General features: G+C 40.7%; 2 protein-coding genes and 1 pseudogene across 8 annotated transcripts; 2 read left to right on the top strand and 1 right to left on the bottom strand.

Moving 5' to 3' along the window:
* Positions 1–244: 244 nt before the first annotated feature.
* LOC136355837 (uncharacterized) lies at positions 245–1,556 on the top strand (annotated as a pseudogene).
* A 588-nt stretch (positions 1,557–2,144) lies between these two features.
* Positions 2,145–6,471, top strand: LOC4332719 (rhamnogalacturonan I rhamnosyltransferase 4). 6 transcript variants are annotated; one of them, XR_010739996.1, is made up of 10 exons: positions 2,145–2,487; positions 3,536–3,603; positions 3,688–3,776; positions 3,877–4,030; positions 4,483–4,772; positions 4,864–5,068; positions 5,147–5,304; positions 5,583–5,865; positions 5,946–6,101; positions 6,256–6,471. XR_010739996.1 is itself a non-coding variant. In XM_066308548.1 (9 exons), the coding sequence occupies exons 1-8, from the start codon at positions 2,217–2,219 to the stop codon at positions 5,842–5,844; spliced, it is 1,497 nt and encodes a 498-aa protein (XP_066164645.1). In that variant the 5' UTR covers positions 2,145–2,216; the 3' UTR covers positions 5,845–5,854; positions 5,946–6,471. The 6 variants fall into 6 exon arrangements, 4 of the variants coding, with proteins under 4 accessions (XP_066164645.1, XP_015629068.1, XP_066164644.1 ...); XR_010739995.1 differs by having other exon boundaries at positions 5,946–6,155; XM_066308548.1 differs by having other exon boundaries at positions 5,583–5,854; positions 5,946–6,471.
* A 428-nt stretch (positions 6,472–6,899) lies between these two features.
* Positions 6,900–20,701, bottom strand: LOC4332718 (guanine nucleotide exchange factor SPIKE 1). 2 transcript variants are annotated; one of them, XM_015775852.3, is made up of 31 exons: positions 20,573–20,701; positions 20,345–20,443; positions 19,394–19,556; positions 19,189–19,307; positions 18,486–18,598; positions 18,335–18,390; positions 18,152–18,249; positions 17,844–17,981; positions 17,444–17,749; positions 17,098–17,361; positions 16,815–16,982; positions 16,540–16,731; positions 16,411–16,454; positions 15,739–15,808; positions 15,459–15,620; positions 14,790–14,897; positions 14,659–14,696; positions 14,304–14,448; positions 13,643–13,769; positions 13,339–13,532; positions 12,910–13,040; positions 12,480–12,555; positions 12,241–12,351; positions 11,922–12,104; positions 11,162–11,305; positions 9,841–10,014; positions 9,414–9,761; positions 9,008–9,337; positions 8,608–8,793; positions 7,543–8,517; positions 6,900–7,424 (listed from the first exon to the last, which is right to left on the bottom strand). In XM_015775852.3, the coding sequence occupies exons 2-31, from the start codon at positions 20,432–20,434 to the stop codon at positions 7,170–7,172; spliced, it is 5,508 nt and encodes a 1,835-aa protein (XP_015631338.1). In that variant the 5' UTR covers positions 20,435–20,443; positions 20,573–20,701; the 3' UTR covers positions 6,900–7,169. The 2 variants fall into 2 exon arrangements, with proteins under 2 accessions (XP_015631338.1, XP_066164643.1); XM_066308546.1 differs by having other exon boundaries at positions 20,578–20,701.
* Between the last annotated feature and the right edge of the window lie 2,825 nt (positions 20,702–23,526).

Genomic DNA, 23,526 nt, shown 5'->3' with positions numbered 1-23,526 from the left:
ATGTAATGCATGGCTGAGAAAGAAATGCATATTAATCATGTCTATATATTTTTCATTGCTAATATTTTGCATTGCTTGTTTTGACAGGATGATGACCAATCAGGTTATGTAGAGGATGATGACCAATCAGGTTATGAGGAGTCGCGCCGTCGGCTTAAGCGTTGGGAGGATGAGATAGACGAGTTGATCATTGCATTGATGGATGATGATGACGACGGTTATGTGTACGGTATGTACAAGTATGCCATGCACATTGACAAGCATTTGACTAGAGCTGAGTATAGGCAACCTGCCATGACTGGTTTGGAATGGGTACATAAAAAACTTGGGGATAGAAAGGCCTGTTATAACATGTTTAGAATGAGTCCAACTATGTTCCTTCGCCTGCATGATCTATTGGTACAGTCGTATGAGCTTAAATCTAGTAGCAAGTCAACCTCGGTTGAGGCACTTACGATGTTTCTTTGGATGGTTGGTGCCCCACAATCTGTTAGACAAGCTGAGGACAGATTTGAGAGGTCAATGGGGACTGTAAGTAGGCTGTTTAACAAAGTTTTGCAGTCTGTCATCAAGCTTGCCGTTGATGTCATAAAGCCGGCTGACCCACAATTCACAACAATGCATCCAAGACTGAGGAACCGTAGGTTCTTTCCCTACTTCAAGGATTGCATAGGGGCTATAGATGGGACTCATGTACCTTGCGTGGTGCCAAGTAACAAGTTTGTGCAGCACTTGTGCCGCAAGGGCATGACAACACAAAATGTGATGGCTGTCTGTGACTTTGACATGAGGTTTACATTTGTACTAGCTGGATGGCCAGGTTCGGTACATGACATGAGAGTATTTGATGATGCCCACACAACATACACCCATGTGTTTCTACATCCACCTACAGGTATATGCTTGAATGGTACTTGTTCCTTCTTTGTTATTTGAAATATGTCATACTAACTCATGTTTGATGCTGTAGGGAAATATTACCTTGTCGACTCTGGGTACCCTAACCGGCCAGGTTGCCTTGCTCCTTACAAGGGAACCAAGTATCATCTTTAGGAGTATCGCGATGCCCCTGAACCACAAGGTAAGGAAGAGAACTTCAACTATGCACACTCATCTCTTAGGAATGTCATTGAAAGGTCATTGGAGTTTTGAAAATGAAGTGGAGGATGTTGGAGAAGATCCCTAGTTATGATCCTCGTAAACAGGCACAAATTATAGTTGCATGTTGTGCGCTACATAACTTCATTAGGAAAAGTGGCATACGTGACAAGCACTTCGATCGTTGTGACTGTGATGAGAACTATGTGCCGCCACAAGCTAGTGACGATCAACCTGAGACCGAAGAAGTGTTTGATGATTGTGATCTGATGAATGCATTTCGTGATTCCATTGCACTTGCTTTGGTACACGGTTCTTGAATTTTGTTTGTCATTTGGAACATGCGTATGGACTGTCATGTATGCGGCTGATGTGTATGTTTGACAACTTATTTGTGGATTTCTATTGCTTGCATAATTGTTGACTGCATTTGTAATGTGCTACTGTTATGGAGGATGTAAGCCAAGAGATTTATGTTGTATGTCAGTATGTGTGTGACGTCGCATGGCAGCTGTGTTTGCTGTACCATGCATGTATGCCAAATTTATTATTTGTTTGTAGCAACATCGCCTATGAAGCAAGTTTGAAAGTCAGCCATGCATGCATGGCATTAAATATGAGCAATTCAGGAATTCTGTCAGGACCCAAAACTTCTTGCCAAAACTTTCTGCATGTTTCCCAAAATCCAAAAACTGTGCAGAGGGAGTGGTACGGAGGGATAGAAATTTGTATCTCCGATAAAAAAATTTGGAAGTGGTGTGAATTTAGATGATATTTTATTGACATAAAACAGTGAAATTCTCCTATCCCTCTCTCCGAGCCCTAGCTGCCCCTCGTGTCCACGTCCTTCAAAATGGTTAATATACACGCCATATTTGAATTAGGACGAGACTAGTGCACGGCACACTAGTCCCCTTGCAATGAGAAAGGCCACCAAACTTTCCGGTTGCAGTTAATAATCACCCTAACACCGATCCAAATCCCAACTGTTCTTTCCGTCACGTCACGCACAAGTCAAAATAACGGACACTGCTCTTACCGTCTTTGCCCTTCCACCACTAGTAGTGGGGAGCACTGCAAAGCGTAGCTTATACCAGTAGCAGTAGGAAGAAGGCGCCATGGCCAGGCACAAGAGCTCGCCGCCGGCGATCCGCCGCCGCGGGGTCGGCATGCTCCGGTGGGCGGTGCGCGTCGCCTCGAGCATCGTGCTCTGGACGGCCCTCCTCCATTTATCCAGCCTCCTCGGCCTCCCCCGCCCGCCGCTCCTCGCCGCCCGGCCCTCCTGCCTAGGCGGCGGCGGCGGCAGCAACTCCAGCGCCTCCTCTGCTGTAACCGTCGCTGCCGCCGACGAGGTCGGGCGCCTCGCGCCCCCGGCTGTGCCTCGCAGGAGTGAGTGGTTCTTGTCTTGTTGATCTCGCTGCTGTGGGCGGCTGGGCGGTTCTTGGTTCTTGGAATCATGACCTCCTTGCTCGGGTCTTGGTTGGGGTTCTTGGGTAAGGCGCTTCCCACTATCTGAATGGATGGAGTGGAATGTGGAAGCTCTCGAGCATTCATGAGTTGGATCGAACTGTTCCAGGAAGTAACTGAATAAGCTTAGCTAAACTGAGTCATTGGTTGTGGTCTTGTGGATCGTTAAACTGGTGTTGTTCGGGGATTTGGGTCTTGACAGACTTGCGACTGAATTATTTTTGCTCGCAGCGCCTGTTCTTGGTTCTGGGTGTTTGAGTTCTTGATTTACCGTTTAGTTTGTGCTACCGATTTTAGTTTGTTTATCGAAAACGGAGTTCCACGGTTTGTTGTGATGGATTTTGTGCTATGGATTTTGGTTCTCTGAAGCTAGTGATACGTTAACGTTATGTCAGAATTTGAGATCTTCACATGTTGGAACTTGGAACCTGGAAGCTGTAAGCCGTAACTGATTAGCAAAACCTGGAATGTGCTTCACTTTTAGCAGTAGTAGTATATAAAGATTGCTCTCTTCATTAATTATTCCTTGTTAAATCATGTGACACAGGGATTTGCATCCTTCATAGAACAAAATGATAAATGTGTTTCCTGAAAAAAGATTCGATAAATAGTTGTATACCTGGATACACTTTGGAATTTTTTTTTCCAGGATAGCTGTTTTGGTTATTTTCACATGAAGCTGGAAAATAGAAATTAGGAGGTGGTTTCCCTTGCAAAGTAAAATTCCAATCACCATGTGGGTGATAGGCTTCAAAAAGAAATAATTTCTAGCTTCCTTTTTACCATTATATGTAAGCGAGAGGACCTGATGCCTCAAGAATGAAGTTTGCTCGATTTTACTTGAATTTACCCCATCTAGCTTCACCCTTGGCATATACAGCATTCTGGTAGCAATATCAACAGAACAATACAAAGCATGTCTTGGTTTTAATGATAGGTTCAGTCTGATAAAGTACAATCTCTCATGCAGGGGTTTATAAGAGTAATGGTTATCTTCTTATTTCATGCAATGGTGGTCTGAACCAAATGCGAGCTGCGGTAGTATCTCACAATGCTTCTGTCTACAATAAAACCTGTGTAATTATGTTTTACTAATGTTGCAGAAATGTTTGTTTTCTGCAGATATGTGACATGGTAACTGTAGCACGCTATATGAACCTGACTATGGTGGTACCTGAACTTGATAAGCAGTCCTTCTGGGCTGATCCTAGGTGTGTGGTTTTCCCACCAGTCCCACATTCTCACTTCCTTCATGATTGATTTTACAGTTAGAATGCACTATTATTGATTCAATGTAGTTATATTTTCCAGTGATTTTGGAGATATTTTTGATGTAAACCACTTCATCAATTCTTTACAAGATGAAGTAAAGATCATCAGGGAACTGCCACAGAAATTCAGCAGGAAAGTTCCATTCTCAATGCAGCCAATCAGCTGGTCTAGCGAGAAGTACTATTTGAGACAGGTTGATACTAATCTTCCTCCAAGGCATAGGTTTAGGCCCCCTTTTATTCAAAGGAAATTCATAGGAATTTTAAAGGATTTCATTCCTATAGGAATTTTTCTTATATAGCCCTTTGAATCAAAGAAATGAATCCTATGGAATCCTATGAAATTCCTATGGAATGCCTCTTCCCATGCAAGTTTTAGAGGAAATTTAGCATGAGGTAGAACCTCATGTTAAGAATCCTTAGTCTTTATCTCTCCTCAAATTCCTGTGTTTTTCCTACGGCTCAATCAAACGGTCATTCAATGTTTTTCCTGTGTTTTGTAATCCTCTGTTTTACACTTGTATTCTTGTGAGAATCCTATGTTTTTCCTATTCTTCCGTTTTTTCATTCCTATGATTCAAAGGGGGCCTTACATTTCTATGCTATCCACTGCTTCTTTTGACTTTTTTAGTGCTCTTGCTTTCAGATCTTGCCTCTAGTACGGAAGCATAAGGTGGTACGTTTTAGCAGGACAGATTCTCGCCTTGCAAATAATGGCCTTCCTTTAAAGCTCCAAAAGCTTCGTTGCCGTGTTAACTACAATGCACTACAATTTGCACCATCAATTGAGGCTCTTGGCAAAAAGATGATATCAGCTCTTAGGAAAACTGGATCTTTTATTGTGCTTCATCTGAGATACGAGATGGATATGCTTGCATTCTCTGGTTGTACACATGGATGTTCTGACGAAGAAACAGCAGAGCTCACGAGAATGAGGTTTCATTCGATATTGAACTTCATAACTGTCTGCACTTACTTCTCCCAGACTCTAATCAATCTCTACTGTTATCTGCTATTTGGACATCAGGTATGCGTACCCTTGGTGGAAAGAAAAAGAAATAGATTCTGAAAAGAAAAGGCTCGAAGGATTATGCCCCCTAACACCCGGAGAAACAACATTAGTACTCAAAGCTCTTGGTTTCCCCAGGGACACTCGGATATATATTGCCTCGGGTGAAATCTATGGTGGTGAAAAAAGATTAACTGAACTGAAGACAGAATTCCCTAACATTGTAAGCACATCATAATTTAACGCCCATGAAAACATATACTAATGCTAGAAAGATGCTTATCCACTATTGCAATTTTAGATTCGGAAGGAGATGCTTTTATCTGCTGATGAGTTACGCCCCTTCCAGAAGCATTCGACTCAAATGGCAGCCCTGGACTATCTTGTGTCTATTGCTAGTGATGTTTTTATCCCCAGTAATGACGGAAACATGGCTAAGGTTGTAGAAGGACATCGCAGGTCTGCCACTTCGATATTCCTTCTGTTTGTTCTTGTTTGACTTGCCATTGTGTGTGTATTACTGCAATATGTTAAGTATAGTAAGGAGTGGAACAAAATGTTTATTGGCGTGCACACTTACATCTGCACTGTGTCCTGTCACAAGGTTATAGGTGTTCCTTTTTTTGTCCGAGAAATGGTATATGTTTGCTTTTAAGAATCATCACAATAGTGAGAAAGACTAGTTTAGAAGAACACCACCACTAGGTTAACTGCAAATGTTTATGTTGGAAATGCAGGTTTATGGGCTTTCACAAAACCATACAGCTTGATAGGAAAAAGCTAGTTGAGCTTATAGATCTTCTTGAAGATCAGGAGCTGTCCTGGGACGAATTCTCTACTGCTGTGAAGGAGCTACACGAGGGCCGAATGAGCGAACCCACCAGAAGGAAAGCTATTGCCGGGCAGCCAAAGGAAGAGGACTACTTCTATGCTAATCCACATGAATGTCTTGGAGCTGCGAGAAAGCGAAGGGAGAAGCTAAAACATACTGAGATATGAAAGCTGCCTGGTAGGCTGCAGGTACATAGGAGACCAAAGTGAATTGCGGTAAAGCAGTATCAATTCAATGTCATTCTAATAGTCTGATCAGCTGATTTCAGGAAATGCAAAACAAACTTCCTCATTTAACTGTCAAGGCTCATATTTTTGCTGAGCCACACCCCAGTTAGTGTGAATAAGTAGTAGCACTTGTCTGCCTTCGAAAGCTGATCGTTCTGACGCAAATCGAAGCAAACATTCTTCTGAAGATCCACGTGGTACGTGGAGTGGCTTATGTCATCCAGAAACAGAGAACTTGAAGAGCATCATTGGTCGTTAATACTTGCTGATTCTGTATTCATTTTCCCTGTAGGTTAGTTCCCTTTGACATATTAACTGTAGATGTAATGTTGTTCTTGATTTTCTGTGTAGGTGGTATAGTGTCAGATGCCATGTTGTGTCGGTTGTATTTGCTGTTGAAGACTTGAAGTACGTATTTAGTGTGGAAAATGCAATGTTAAACTGTTGATGGACCTATTGTATTGATGTAGACTAATAGTATATACATTGACCTGGTAATCTCCCCATGCATTGCATGAAACATCGTTGAGCACTGGTACATTATATGACCATCATTGATTTTTTGTATTTTCAAGCAATATTTTCCATATCACCTGGTTGAGTATGTGGGTCCCTGAGTGTATTCGTTATCATATTATCTCTATCCTAAAATATAAAGAATTTTATCAGTATAACATTATAGGAAGGAGGTACCAAACTCTAAAACGAACTTGGTTTGATGTTACAAGGACTATACTGGGTAGAACATCTAATAAAGTATCCTGTCCGGCCTATGATGGTACAAGGACTGGCTTGATGATATAGGCCGAGTTACAGTGAAGAACAGGTGAGTAACTTACAAACACTGCATATGAATTCACGTCATGTGCATAGAATTTTTTGTCAAAATTAACTAAACCTGTGATCAACATAGGTTAAATTTGCGAGAATGCCCGTTATGAAGGAAAGAACACCCAGAACCATAGCCATTATATATCACTCCAGATGAACACAACTGTCCACTCGAATAGTTACTGCTATATAGCTTGCTATTAGTCTACAAACCGCATAAACAAGGTAATAGAGATACAACACACTAAGGATTACACAAGCTTTACACCCCCAAAATCGTGGCACGGCATTGCAAACAGAACAGAATTGAAAAGCCTAGTTAGTTTTCCAGAACTATACAACCAAACTAACGGAATTATGGACAAGGTGGGGAGCCCCAACTGAAAGAATGAACCATTCAAATGCTACCTACTTGCCAGCTTGCTAGAATACAGTTATAGCTCTGAAAGAATTGCAGGAATATAGTGTGAAAGCTCAGCTGTGAGCGACTGAAAGCCATTGACTAGTTGAGTGTGGAATTCCTGGTCTTCTTCCCCTATCAATCTAAAATGCACACGGATTGCGCGCTTGCAGACGGCCATGAATTCCAGCAATGCAGCGATGAGCTGCTGCAGTTCTTGAGATCGGAGCCTAGTTGCGGGCTCACCAGATAAGAATGCAGTGCACACACTTAATACACCACTATTTACCTGCATCGTCAGGTTTTTGTAAAAGTTAGCAAAAGAAAGAAAATAGAGGAGCATATACTCAAGGCATTCTTAAAAAATGGTTCAAATTCTGCACAAGAGTTACAGGCTTACAGCTTACCTGAACAGCCACACTTCCTTGGAGTATCCTCTGCAGGCTTTGGAGTCTTGGGAGTTGGTCACCTTCCGAACTGCGTGGTTCTTCTAGTTCATTTCGCAAGGCAGCTGTCCTTGTCTCGATCATTCCAATCGCATTCTCAACAGGAGAAAACTCTAGAGATTCTGATTTGATCACTAACAGACGATTCACCAAAGCAGGAAAGGAACCCTCTGTCTGGAGTACTGTGCGCCTCTTCCACTGATCTTCAAGGCCACCTTGTGTTTTTCCATTCTTTGTGAATGGTGTATCAAAAAGAAAACGGTCGAACACACGGGCCCGGACAGTACCAGTAGATAAAGAGAAAATCCTTTCCCTTCTACTCCCTAGGTCCTCATCCTCCATTACAGGATCAACAGCAGTTATCTGCAGATAGCAGACACCAGGTTGCAACTCATCAGCGTTGACTTGTCTCGAATCCGGAATGATGTGTAAGGTGTGATTGCCATCCATTTTAGCCTCATAGATATGACTAAGCTTCTCCATTATGTCACCAAGACGAACATCTCTTGGCTCTCTGAACACATACTCCTTTTTGTTGAGTTTGCCAAACCGCTCCCCATAAAACCCTACCCGGTAGTAGGTAGCATCAATGAATGGTATAGGACTAGCCTCCTGTTCAAGAATTGACTCATAGATATCCTTGAGTGATGTATGACACTTAGCCAGATGCCCATATGCCCTTCTGCTTTTATACACAGGAATGATGAGTTCCTGAATACTAGCACAAAAGTGATAGAGTTCGGCTTGTGCAAAAAGTTTGTTTGCCAGCTGAAGATACTTGACAGCTGAATCCACAGTAAGCTTGGATGCACCATATCCCTCAACTTCTGCTGCAGATGCTTCTGAGCTAACATCAGTGTTCACAATAGGGCAAATCTTACATAGGGAAGCAACATGCTCCTTACTCCACACCGCATCATTCCTTCCAACAAGTGCCTATAAGAAAATTTTAAAGATAAAAAAACTCCATAAAGGAATTACAAGATTCTTGCAACAAAAGACAAACTCGAGAAAAAAAATTAAAACCTGCATGATAACACCAGCTACAGCAACTGCACATTGTGCAGCTTCAGCCCATGATTGCATCTCCTGATGTGCATCACATAGATGCAGTAACCACATTATATGAAGATCTGGCACAGGCGCGTAGGCCATTGCTAGCTTATAGAAACCCTCAGCAGCAGCGTACCTGTCCAGAGTCATTTCAGAGCCCTGCAAAGAACATAGAAAATATAGAGTTTTAGAAATTCAATTCACGAAAACACAAATGGAAAGAAATAGCATAGCTGATATTTAGGTGTTTCAAGTGTGCAGTATGACAAAAAAGTAGTTAAAATTTCCACGGATTGCCTATTCAATTTAGCATATGGGATGGCCCTTTCACTTCTGGGAAGCATAAGAGGATTCATTAACAAGAATTGCTTACCAAGAGGGCATGTTCAAGACCAGCATCAAGGGCCTGGACTAGACATTTGGATAGATGTTTAACTTCTACCCAAGACCACCTATTATCAGTCGACCCTTCAGGCGCTGCCTCCAGTGCATTAACAGGGAGGCCACAATCTTTCAAGAGATCCTTACTTCGTACATCAGCCATTTCCTCTAGTGATTTCCTAAGGCACCGAGTTTCACCACTTTCCTCAAGAGAGCCATCAGATTTCATCTGAGTTACTTGCACATCAGACATAAGTTCTGACAAAGTGATTGTCAACATCACCCTCAACCTTGTGGTGTTCTTAAAATAATTAAACGAGTTCTGCAAGGATGAGAATATCTATATTAGAATCATTCAGTTCATGACTGTATAAAATTGAATGTAACAAGCAGCTTACCCTAACAAGAATCTGCAACCCAACAACAGCCCTTTTTCTAATAGAATCATTCCGGAAAACAGCAAGGCGCAAAAGATGAAAAGCAATTTGCTTCAAGAAGCGATCATTCTCCCTTGCCATCAGTGTTGCGCCATGGAGGTTAAATATATTATACACCACAGGAAGGAAAGCTTTCCAAAAAGCTAAGGGCTGGCTCCTTGATAAAAGACCCATTAATACAGATGTTACACAATCTAGCTTTGCGTAATCAGTAGTGATGCTACGAGAAGCTGCAGCGACTGAAAACTTATCAATTATTCCCAACACTTCCAGGCTCACAGCAGTACTGAGATTTTCTTCCCACAGTTCCTGTAGGAATTTTCTGTCAGATTTTTCAAAAAGAAAAAGAGAAGAAACATAAAGATCCACATAAGATTGTAATACGTACCAACTTTTGTCTCAGCACTGGATGTAGAGATTCTCTCAGTGCCCTCGCGGTTGATCCAATCCTTGAAGACTGCGCTTGAGCAAGTGCTTCTCTCAATGAATAGGGCTGGTTAGGAGAGCTCAGTTGAGGACTAACCCTGTTCCACATGTATCCATTTTCTGGTGTTCCCTGAGGCTGCATTAAATAGCAGTGATCATTGTGAAAACATGTGACTAAAACGTTTACCATAATCAAGGAGTTTCTTTGTCACAACCAAATTTCTACACGTATGAGGGGAAGCACCAATGGTGTGGTGGAGTCATGGGTGCATGACTCCACCCACCAGGGTTAAAATCCTAGTGCCCACAAATATTACACACATGCAGATGGGCTTTCAACAGGATTTTGGTGAGCTGGTTTCCGTATCTTTGACCGTGGTGCACTGGTTTCCGTATCTTTGACCGCATGTTAGGAGGCGCATTCGCGCAGTGTGGGGTGGGGGTGGGTTTAGTGGGGTGTGTGAATCTGCCGTGTAATCACAAAAAAAGAAGTATCTGCACGTATGGTAGGTACAGAACACTTTCTTCATGACACAGGCTTAATTGCACTCCTGCATAGTTCACTAGATATTGTTAAATCTCAGTAACAATTGAGACACTCGGTAAACATTTCCACTACAGCAATCCTTTAAATAACCTAGGGAAAACATTAGTTTCTGCACTTTGGACCATAAATAATGTTTGCACACAAACTGCAGATAACTACTGGGCAACTACTTACCATGTTACCATCTGAAATATTCTTCTGAAAACATCATTTCAGTGATTACATGAGATCAACTACCTAGGTTTAATGGTACTAGTATATGGAATATTCGGCATATTGGGAGGGGAACAGCAGTCGCATTTACATGGTTAAAATGCTTTAATGCTGTCGATGGAGTCCTGTTAAGAATTTGGCTATTCCAATGGCATTAAACCAACAAGGCAAAAGTTATGGTAAAATTTGTACATGTGTAGCAGTGTGACTATCACAAGAGAACTCGCATCATTATTTTACCCTTGGGAATACAGGGGGTAAAACCAGAAAATTGTATAGGGATGGTCTCCTGGGAACATAGTATAGGTTATCCATATGTAATCACTTTCTACTTGTGTGCCTGCAATACATATTCTTTGCAATTCCAACCAGCAACAATGCTGACAATGGCAATCTTAGGTATCTGATCCAGCACACATTCAAAAACCTACTCAAGACATATCCAACCTGACTCTAACAAAGATACTCCAAGAAAGCTTATCAAATATGTGACAATGCTCACTAAAATAATGCACCAACATACCCTTATTTCATGGCGTGATGCCTCAGACAAATATGCATTAACTGATGGGGATAATCGATCGGAGTACTTTGGAGATGCAGGGCGCTCAGCATCAGGGCTCCGTGAACTTGAGCCTAGTAACAAGCTGTCTCCTGTTTTGTTGTGCTGCAGAATACATTAAAGAGATTTAGCATCAAATAAACTGTAATAATATAAGAGTACTCATAATCAGTGATAAATCAACGCACAAATCTTACCAGATCAAAATTTGTATATCTGAGGTTAGATGGATTAGATACTGTTATCATGCAATACTACCAATTAAAAAGGGGGAGGTGCTTGCCACTAAGTAATTTATATGTGTGTATGTGTCAGTTTTGAAATGCCCAAACACAAATATATAACACCACCGCAATGAAAAGAAATTGGATTCAGATATACTCCAAAATCCGTCACCTGAAAGAGTTGTTTGCCATTTTTTTAAAAAAAATATATATTAACTATCAAATGTAGGGAAAGGAGATGTGCTCCACCAAGAAAATCCTTAACACACAACCCTTTACTCTATTGTGTGGACGCATTAATCAGGGTGCATTTCAACACAACCACCATAGCAGTGGAGTTACAGGGAATGTCAGAAATACGTTCGATACAAATTTACTGGCAGCGATAATACCAGTATGTCTTCACCAATGTTAATAATATTGAAAACACTTCACACCAATGCCAAAAATATTGAAAATACTTCTTTCTAAGTTCTGAATGAAATCATGCTACAGACCTCAAAATGGGTAATGCATTCTTCAAGTAGCTTGAAGAACAATCTGGTTCTAGCAATGCTCTGTTGCCATGCTTTGATCAGAGTCATGTCGTCCAAGTTCCTTATGATTTGCAAAATGACTACCAGCACCTCACGCTTTTCAACAGCATTTAGATTATAGAATACAGGCATCTCATCTAGAATCTGCAAAAATCAGAGTTTTCCACAAGCAACAAATTTTGTAACTACAACCCTGTGTATGATAAATCTTGCAGAGAACAATGTACTAATTACCAATATTCATTGCAATGTAGTTATTACGAAGTAAATGTGCAAATACCTGTCCTATAAGAGAAAAATACAGCTGAGCAATATACAGCTTGTCTTCACTTTTTTGATATCGTGCATCAAATTCATGCTTGCATATTAGAACAACCAAAATACGGGCTGCCTACAGTAAATAAAATTCCCATAAGCAAGAAAAGTTATTTTCCATCACAAGTAAGACAGGTTGAAAAGGTAGAAGAGAATGTATTGAGTGGTGAACCAAAGTGTTTGTCTTGCAATTAAGATTCTTACTTTCGCTCGCTGAGATAGATCATCATGGTCAAGGGTGAGAAAAATCTCTTGAATAAGTACTGACGAGAGATAATTTCTGCAAAAACAGAGTATTTAGCTCAAACATGCTAATTCACAAGATATAAAGTGCCTAAAACTTTTAGCAACCTAAGGCAAAGAGCATGCAGGGATAGGGTTATTTATTTAAAAAAAAAACAGGAATGACCATTATAAGGATTAGAAATGTATAAAATCCCCATACCAAGATTTGTATAAATAACAGAGAATGAATGCCTTCATGTTAAGAAATATTTCGAACTTAAAGAAAGAAGCCTAAAGTCTCTGAATAAATTGCCAGTCCACCAAAATATGTTTGAAAAGCAGATAAGTATTGCCAACATATATTGGGAAGGCAAACATCCACAAATGAGGGACCTAAGGGCCAACATACCTATCAGAGGGGTCACGACCAGGCATCTCAACAAAAAGATCATGGTCACATATTATCTGAAGGAATGTCAATTTGCAATCATGGAGAATTGACTGGCAAACTCCTGCAAACTTGTCCATATACAATGAAACCTGAAAAGCAGAGAGGGTGCATTTATTTACCAGCGTTTTATGCACAAAGATGCATGAGACAAAGCTTTTCACTGGCGACTCATACAAATTGACTCAAATAAATCCCAAACAACCAACAGGAAAAAGGGGTACAAATATTAACAGAAACAATACCAAGAAGTCAAATGGCCACCCTTAAAAGGAACAGGAATGTTGAAGCAAAGCAGGATTTCTTTGCGAACAAACAGAAGAATTCGATGCATAAATAACAAAGAATCAGGGCAAGAACGAAAAATTTAAATGTGATTTCCAACATTACCAGCTCAAAAACTTGGCGTGGCTCAATAATTGATAGAAGATCATAACAAAAGAAAGCAAGTGTGCTGTTCAAGCGCTTCGCCAAGCTTAAACCCTTTTTACAGCGCTCATGAACCTCAGTTAGAAGGCAATCAAACAGCTGCATGATACATCGGAAGACACCATCTTTCAACTGTAGCGGTGGGACATCTTCACCTAGAGCATGACAGCAAACAATCAAAAACACACTTTATTTGATGATCACATATTCTTATAATGAAAATGTTGTGTGAACTGCTCTGAGACAGGTGAACATATGCTGCTACCTAGTGGAAGATTATGGTAAAATAGACGACTTTGTTCCAATCCCATCGATTTTACAATAAGCTCCAGAAAAAACCAAGCCATTGCCAGCACATCATCATAGACTGGCCCAACTCTATAACCTTTAGCCTAGAAAACAAAACAGAAGAATTAATAGTGAAGCAAAGCAGCAGAGAAAGGTAGGCCTGTTAAAGGCTGATTGAATAAAGCATTCACTCAGGAGAATTCAAAATATACAGGAAAAAACATGACAAGGACGAGCGTTAACAGATGATATATTGGGATGCAAGAACTCAGGAAGCAAAATGGTTTTAGGTATTCAGGTGGTTGTTAGAATATAAAGTCATTATGGTATTCAGCTTAGGCCTTTGGGTTAAATTGGTCTGTGCAAGAACATCATCAGGAGTTTAACTTATCCATGCAAGTGCATGAGTAAGAATTTAATCTTTATAACTAGAAAATTCTGGCTATAATGATAACTTCATGGATGTCTGCATGATATCAGTTTTAAACAGTATTAGTAGCACCAAGGGTACCCTCTACTTGGCTTATAAGGCTCAAGCACAAACATTGAAAGCCACAACTATAATAAACATGATGATATCAAGCAGAACACACCCAATAATAGATTGCTCAAAACAGAAAGAGGAAACCTATACTAACCTTACTCCGAGCCAGGCTTCCCCAAACAGTAGACAGACCAGGGTATACAGGTGCTTGCCGATCACCAAAGTCATCAAAAGCATAATCAACATAACTAACAAGAAACCGATTTCTCTCAGCCCCATCAGATGATTCCTGCTGGACCCTGCAAGAGCAATGCATTGTCTGTAACTTAATTTGTGGTACATCATATGGTCCTAAGTGCTGAACTGATATAACAAGAGATTAGCAGTTTTCATATTGTGTCATGGATTCAAACACTCGATCAGCACAGAACGCTAGAGCTCTAGAGAGAAGCTAGTAAAACCAAAAGTGAAAAGATGCATATAAAACAAACAAGAAAGCACAAAATTACCGGGTTAGGATATTGACCATAGCTCGAAATGCGGCAACCTGCAAAATACATAGACATGCAACATCAAGCATAATTGAGCATTATTGAATAGTAAACTTATTATGTACAACAGAAAGACAACAACCAACAACCTGAAGGGTTTCACCACCATCACCGATAAGATGAAGTAGCATATTAAGTATGGGTTGGAGAAATTGCAACAGTGCAGTAGATTCAACATTCTTTAAACTGTTTATGGCCTGCAACAGAGTAAAATCCAAAGCTTAGATGCCAATGTATATATAGTGTTGGTATCTACTGTACGGCTGTGTTTGTTTGGAGGGGTTGGGAACCCCTCCCCTCCACACGCAAAATGGAGCAATGGATTAACGCATGATTAATTAAGTATTAGCTATAAAAAATGAAAATAGATTAATTTGATTTTTTAAAGCAACTTTTCTACAGAAACTTTTTGCAAAGAAAAACACTGTTTAGCAGTTTGGGAAGCGTGCACGCGGAAAACGAGGGAGTTGAGTCGGGGACTTAGGCTAAAGAACACAGCCTAAGTATGCATATAACCAGAATGAACAGCTTAAATAAAGAGTTTTCACAAACAGTTGAAGAGTGTGAATCCCTCTGGCCTGCTTCATGAACGAACGAACAGGCCAAACAGACTATTACCATCTGTTGGCCGCAAAAGGCAAATGTCTTGCTTAAGTGTTCATCATAAAAGACAAATAGCAGCAGGAGTAGAATAAATAAGGAAATTAACAGCAGAGGCTCCAAGTATAGTCATGTAGGAAGTGGAACAAAATAGATACCTCAAGAAGCTCAGAACCCCAAGGTGGACTTGTATGAAGTGTATGGCGGTCATACTCGACAAAAAAGTCTCTTATTCTTTCATTAACTGGGAATAATGAAGAACAAAGTCTTAATCGCAACCTAAAAACAGTTTTGCCATCCTCCAGATAGTCCATTCTTTCCTGTATAAGAATGAAAATGTAAATAAAAAACACTACAGAAAATGTTTTTGAAGATGAAATTTGCACTACGGTAAACAAAAAGAAGGGGAGAGGGAGGGGGCAAAGATAAGCAGCAAACCTTTCCACTTTCCTGCAGGTAATGTGGAACAAGTTCTCTTAAAATTGGCAAAGATACGTCTGAAAGTAACCTATTAGATTCAGAATAATGTTGCATATCAATTTCAATTCCATTATAAAAACTCAATAAGATATTATAAGCACTTCAGAGTTCCTCATTAAACTTGTGATAACAGTTACAGATGGTATGAGATTGTGATCTAATTTTCAAGATGGCCAATGGATGTTACGTGGAAAGAAAAGGGCAGTTTCCATACATATATTAAAAGCACGCTGCTACTAGCATTTGATCAAAAGTATGGTTGATATGGTATGCAGCATTCAGGGCTCCTATTGAGTAAGTACCACGGTGCTTTCTTTGATTCTTAGTACACGACAAAATGATAAATACTAGTGATCTGAATTTCTTCATTAAGCTTTCATTATCTGCTGGAGTCAAACCATGGTGTACATATAACTTGATGGCACAACCCTATAAAGATTGCTCTCCCAAGTTTCAACAAAATCCTAGTTCTTCACATATTTGCTTAAATAACATAAACTGAATTAGTAGGTATGCTAGTAAAGCATCAATAGGATGAGGTCCCATATATGAAGCAGCTGTCCAAGATTAATTCAATACAAATATTTCAACTTTGAAAACAAGAGGAGGAAAAAATGTATAATTGCATACTGAATGTGTGTCGACAGTGGAAGAACAGCATATCCCACGACAACCTGAAGGAAGAAAATGTTAGGCACTAGCAGAATGCACACGAACCAAACACAAGTGTACCTTAGTGATAAGGAACAGAAAGCATACTGGTTTGGGGGCTTCAGGTTTCATTTGGAGATCTACATGGTAAAATGTGAACAGAAGATGATGTTGGGGTGTCAAGAGAGCAGGCAGACTGATTTTAACTTCATCATGGTAGCAAGCCATTCTCGTTCCAACAGCAATCTGAGTATGCGCCCACTTCTGTAGTGTTGTGTTCCGATCCCTTGGATGAACAGCCTGAAATTCGATATCTAGTGGCTAAGCATACTGAACAACAAAAACAACAAAACACAAAGAGTATAATGCATGTGTAAACAAACCTCTAATGGAGGCTTGCGGATGTCAGAATCATCCTTTCTCAATTCCACTCTTACAAATAGATTTCTTTTACGGCCCAAGCTAATAGTCAGTGGGTACACATAGAGACAATGGAAGAGTTGTGAAAATGGCTCACTTCGGGTCATCATCCGAAAGTCAAAAGCTTGAAACTGAAACAAGAAAGAACCATGTCATACAAACAGGAAAGCAAGTGTTAGTCCATGGTACAAGCCTCAAAAGTTAACACTCCACAAAATGAGGTAGATGAAGCATTTTTGTAGTTACATTTTCACCACTCTCTGTATTGGAAGCTTGACCATTCTGATGTGCATCTTTCTGGGCCACGGCACTAGAATTCAAAGAACCATGGATCCCATCAAAGCTACTCCGGTTGTATCTACCATTATTGAGTTCACCAGCATCATTCAAATCATTGGCCATGCTACCGCCCTCAGAAATGTTATCCATGTCGTTGTGGCCATTATGAAGTTTTTCCACCTCTAACCTCAGTACACCTTTCACTGGTTTGTGTACTTTTCTTTTGGGGTCCTACAAGTGGCCAAAAAATAAAATAATCAATTATCTATCTGTTAACAATATGAACTAGCTGTGCTTAGCTGCTTGTGCTTACTTGGAGGGAGTCCTCTATGTAGCTTTCCTTCACTTTGTTCAAATTTGATATCTCTACAATAACTGAGCTTCCACTTGAATAATGATTGAGCTTTCCATCCAAAGTGAGCTTGGAAATAGGCTCCACTATACTATCTTGAGAACTTGAGCCTGACATACTTGGTGCTAGAGGGCTACTGGGAGAGGCAGCACCACCAGCCTGGTTGTTCTCAAACAGTGGAATCATAGCCCATGCGAACGACTCTCTATATGGCATGATTCGAGACCAGACTTGCAATTTTTGCTTCTCTTTATCAGTCAAGTGAACCTATATCATGAAAGTTAGCACAAGGGTCATAAGTGCATATGATACACTTAGGGATCAACACTGCTTTTTTACAAATGAATAATTTCTTTCTTACAGGTTCTTTACGAGAATAAACAGAGGGTGTTACTCCCCCTTCCTCAGTGGCAGCCTTCTCTAGCTGAATCAGAAGGCACACTGATGGTGAAGGGGCATCCAATGAAAAAACACCTCGGCGGTCTAGAGAAATCTGAGCCTAATTGAATACAGAAGAAAAGAAATTTGTTTAGTAAGAAAGCAAATAAGATTAGGACAGAATTTCAGAGTAATTAATGAGATACAGCTGTTTCTTTTTGTAAATACTAATTGCAAAAATTTAGAGGGATGCAATAGAAGCCCAGAAGGAAGTTTTCAGTTGCTCCTTACATCTTGCATTTCTGTTGGGAGTATATGAAAATAGAAATCTTCTGACAATTTTTCTCTTCTGTCTCTGTTGTACAAGCAGATTGTACCACTAAAAGGCTCTGCAAATGATATGTGATCAGAAGGCAGGTCTATAAAGTCTAGCAGTTAAGAGACAGACAAACTTCAGTGTTTATTTATGCTCACCAACTAATCCAGCTTGAAATGACAAAGATAACACCTTGACAGTTATCTTCAATCCACTGTAATCAGTAGAGAATAGTTAATAACATGGGATTAACAAGAAAAGGAAGCTCAGTGCATGATATATGTAATTCTTGAGCGTGAGGTTGAAAACCTGCTGTTTATTGCAGGGACACTTTCTGGCACCCGTTGGCCGAATATCAAAGATCTCTCATTTTCCCAATCAAATGCCGGTTCATATGCTGGTAAAGGTGATAGACTGCAGTGCTGAAAAAACAATAACATGTTGTTAATGCCCTACATCAAGATGGCAATTGCTGCTGCACATGCTATTGTCATCTAGATCGATGAAGGTGAACTATAGACATTAAAGATAATAGATGACTGACAGACAGGCAAAAGGAGAGCATGTAACGCGGTGAAGAATAACTATATAACTATTAAGTAAAGAAAAATCAGTGTGGCACAAAATGTTTCTGCTTGAAATGTCCATGTCAACAATAATAGTTTGTGCTACATAGCCTACTTGCATACGAATTAATAAATCAGAAAGCATTTGAACAGTACTACAATTGATTGAAACATAAATGGATTCAGACAAGTAAACTGAGCGCACAAAATGTTCAACAAGCATTACAGAAGATGAAACAGAGGCCTAACATGCAATTGAAATACATAAAGAACTTAACATGAAATAGGCAAATAGCTTAGATCAAACGCAACTAGCCTCCTGTGTATTCACTCAGATTAATCATAGGGGAGGTGGTTTAAGCAAGCATTTTATGGCACTAAAGGTGAAGTAGGCAGGAAATAATATAACACCTACATGACTAGAAATTAAATGAACTAATACATACTTTTTTTGAGGATGAAGCGGGCACTTCAGTCTCATATAATTGTCTCCCTGATGTGCTTGGCATATCATCTTCAGTAACTTCATCAGGCTTGGATTGCCTATCATTGCTAAGCTGCAATTCTGTGACCCAAAAGAAGAAAATCAGCTACTATCCCTGAGGTACTCTGCACTGTGCATCTGAGGCAAATTCAGTTACGGTAGAATACCTGTTTCTAAGTCAGTATCAGGTCCCTCAAAAATTTGATTCTGAAAAGATGGTGGTGCAACACTTTCATATCGTCCATATTTGCAGTCGTCTTTCACAAAATCAGCCTTATAGCACTGAACCAGCTCATTTAGATGTGGCCATTGATCTAAATTTTCATTAAGCTGAAATCCAAAAGAAGAAGACTATTAAAACCATGCAGCATTAGCTATTGGGTTTTATATTGTCAACTGTGATAAGAAAAGAGCAAAATGAAACATTGTCAACTAAGGATGTTCAGTACTAAATGTACAGTGAATAATTCTACGATAGAATGCTATAGGTGAGAAAAATATGAAGTCATTAACCCATAGACCAGAGTAGTGACTAGTGTGTTTCCAGTTAGAGTGGCCTATAGCAATTTTAGATAATGGGATATCAACATATCAACCCCTGCACCCAAAGATGCACAAAACCACCAGCCTATAGCAATGCAATGAACAATTTAATAGATACATTTTGGCATTACAAGCATATCCAACAAAAGGAAAAAATAAAGCATTGCAAGTCCAACCATATAAAGCAGCCAATTTGGTGTGAACACTACATACACAAGCATCGTAGCAAAGAGGAGATTTAAAAAACACATCACATTGTGCAGGTTTCACTCAACAGCACAATGCCAGCAGCTCCTTCACTTCCACTGCACTGGATATCACCACTGCCATTTTGCACTACTCAGCCCTCACCGAACAATTAGTACACTTAGAAAATATAAGCAATAGAAGCTGAGATATTGAGATCTCGACCGTGCCCTCTTCACTGCATTCCAAACATCTCCAGGTTCACACGCACCACATTGTCTGCGGTACCACCACCACTCCTGGTAGCTCAATACACACCGCACCCACATTCGCACCACCAAATGAACAGCGCCACAAGCAGGACTACAGAATATTAGAGCGAAACATACCAGTGGATCCAGCTCCAGGTTCCCCGCCAACGACTGCCGCGGAATGCGCTTGAACCGCTGCCCCTCCCCCGCCGCCGCCGCGGAATCCATCGCCGCCACCTGAGCCGCCACCCCCACCAACCCAGACCAACCAATTAAGCACAAATCCGCGCGCAGCGCGAATCACTAACCAGCAAGCACCATCAAACCGACCGCACGAAAAAAGGAAAAAAAAATCCAACCACGCACCTTACCTCCGCGACGAATCTGAGCTCAGGATCTCGCCGCCGCAGCCCAGATCCGGGCGAGCGGAGGCGTGCCCGAGAAGCGAAGCCGCGCGCCCCCCACCGAAGTCCCCGCCGCACCAACCCGAGCACTAAGCTAATACGGCAGGCGCTGGGGTAGAAAAGGCGAGGCTACCGCGCACTCATTGGCCATTGCTTCCGCTCGCCATCTTCCTGCTCCGCTCTCGCCTCCACCTCCTCCACGGCGCGCGAGGGTTTGGTGAAGTGGAGACGAAGCGAAGCAGCAGCAGGTGGAGTTGGGGGGAGGGGGGGCGAGCGAGTGTTTTTTAGTGGAAAGGGAGGGGAAAAGCGAAATGTGAAAAAAAAACAAAGATTTGGTTTGGCTTCTACCGGTGCTTTTTTAAAACAATTTTTAGCGGATAGTAGTAGTAGTAATAGTTTTCTTTTTTCAAAAGCTTTTTGAAACGCGCACCGCTTGCCAGCGCCCAGCGGCTGGTCGCTCTCGGGCACACATGATGGCCTCGCTGTCAAGAGGCTCAAGGACACCAGCAGGCTGTTTGTGTCTGAGATGGGGCACATCATGGGTTGTACTGCCTGTGAAGGGTTTTTCTCTTCACACTGCGTTTCTGTGGTTGTACTCGAATGAGCTTTGTTAGGTTAGAGCATCTATTGTGCGTTCTAAGGGTGTGTTTAGTTGGGAAAAAGAAAATTTTTGGGTGTCACATCAAACGTTTGACCGGATGTCGGAAGGGGTTTTCGGACACGAATGAAAAAACTAATTTCAGAACTCGTCTGAAAACCGCGAGACGAATCTTTTGAGACTAATTAAGCCGTCATTAACACATGTGGATTACTGTAGCACTTATGGCTAATCACAGACTAATTAGGCTTACAAGATTCATCTCGCGATTTCCCCCATAGCTGTGCAATTAGTTTTTCTTTTTATCTATATTTAATGCTTCATGCATGTGTCCAATAATTCGATGTGATGTTTTTGGGAAAAAAATTTGGGGAACTAAACGGGCCCTAAAAGTGATTTTATGGGTCAGAAGCAAGGATCATTGTACAAATTAAACACAACGTAAGCAGGGAATATAGAAAAAGGTACTGAATAGTATATACTATGAACTATTACATGGGTGATTATTATATAAGCAATATAGGTATATGGGTATATATATGTAGGGGTTTTCGCTATAATAACTGGGAACAATATTTCTCAAGACGAATCGGGTCTTACGCTTCTACCCATGGACGCCATTAGTCATCATGGTCTCTATCGTCATACGTATCAGGTGCTCGGACAGTAACAACCACGAAGCACATAGGAGGACAACAATCATCAAACATGTGGTTAAGAAGAGCAACAACGGATACAAGGTGGAGTGAACAACCGTAAAAACAAACAAGGAGCAAATTACATGATTATATCTAGCATGCCAATGTCCTTAGGATAAAAACTATCTTGGCTTTGTTTGAGGGTAAATGAATGGTTTAATTAGTTCAAATCTAAATGATCCCGATATTTAAAGTGTAAGGTTGTAAATGGTTTTAAAGGATTGTTGTGTTATTAAAATGAAAATATATTCAACATGAATTGTCATTATCAAGACGTAGAATCTACAAGGCAACTTTATCATGTACTACTTTGGCTCAGTGCAATTCTAACTAATTGGTACACTCTTTACTTTCATTGTATAGAATCATGAGATTAATTCTCTTTGAAGTTAGGTTCACTTTTGAAATTAGTTTAGGTTTGACTCTATGGCTCTAGGCCTACTTCACATCTACAACTTCATTCTCCCTACATATGCAAAATTATTTATTCTAAAAACATCAAATTTCCTTCTCTTCATTTTGGCAAAAATGTGTGGGTTAAGTTTTTTCTAAAACGTGGAGCCATCCTTTTTCTCATCCTCCCACCGCGCGTGCAATGTATCCGTTCGTTTTATTCTCACGTAGCGTACACAATCACCATAGGATACAATGTTTTATGTTCAACACACCCTTTCAATCCATCCGCAAATTATACGAACAACACAAAAGGTATGTTACTAGCTTTTTAAAAAAATATATAGTTTATCTACTATAGTAAAAGAAAAGTCACCCTTCTCCTCTCCACGTCGCACTTACCAAGTGTCTAACAAAATCAGTGCCATCCCTCGATAAGAGACAAACGGTTTCTCTAGAAACCAACCAATTTATTTATCTCTACTACGGTAAAAAGGGAGTCATCCTTCTCCTCTCAGCCCATGCTTCCCATGTGTTTGCAGAAATTCGGTGGAGAAAACTGATCATACGTCCCATCCCTTCTTAAAAAATACCTGAACAGTTTCCAAAGAAAACCAGCCAATTAAAAAAAGCTAAAACAAAACCACAATGCTCCCTCCTAAAAACACAATAAAGCAGTTTTATTTTATATCCTATGATTCTTGTGTTGCTAACTGACCATATATTCCATACCGGTATGGTGTGAGTAATTTGCTAGTCATCAGAAATACCATACCGGTATCTCCCTCCTTTACTCCATGATTCTTGTGTTGTAACTGACCATATATTCTCATGATGTCATCAGCATCGGTTGTACACACATGTGGTGTGGACCAGCGGTATTCCACAAAATTGCATCATCCATCCAGTAGCCTGGCGTTGTTCCTCACTGCTCGGTGTGGTCAGTGCCTCAGTGGTGGCCTGACCTGGACCAGCCCACGCTACGGTACCGGTTGCAACCAACGCGATTAGAAAATTACACATACGTGAAACCAAAGCAACTTTGAGCCGAGACCGACGCCCCTCTTTTCTGCATTTTGATCTTTGATGTGTGGGCAACGCCGCCGCCGTCGTCTTTCTGCCCCGGCTCATGTGCCCCACGCCGCTCCACTCCACTGCACACTCCACTCCTCCCGTGATCCCTTCAGAACACCGCAAAAACCACCGTGCCCGCATCGATCTCTCGCC

Source organism: Oryza sativa, chromosome 3, assembly GCF_034140825.1.
Source record: "Oryza sativa Japonica Group chromosome 3, ASM3414082v1".
In the NCBI taxonomy this organism is placed as follows: domain Eukaryota; kingdom Viridiplantae; phylum Streptophyta; class Magnoliopsida; order Poales; family Poaceae; genus Oryza; species Oryza sativa.
This window is presented reverse-complemented; position numbering and strand designations above follow the sequence as displayed.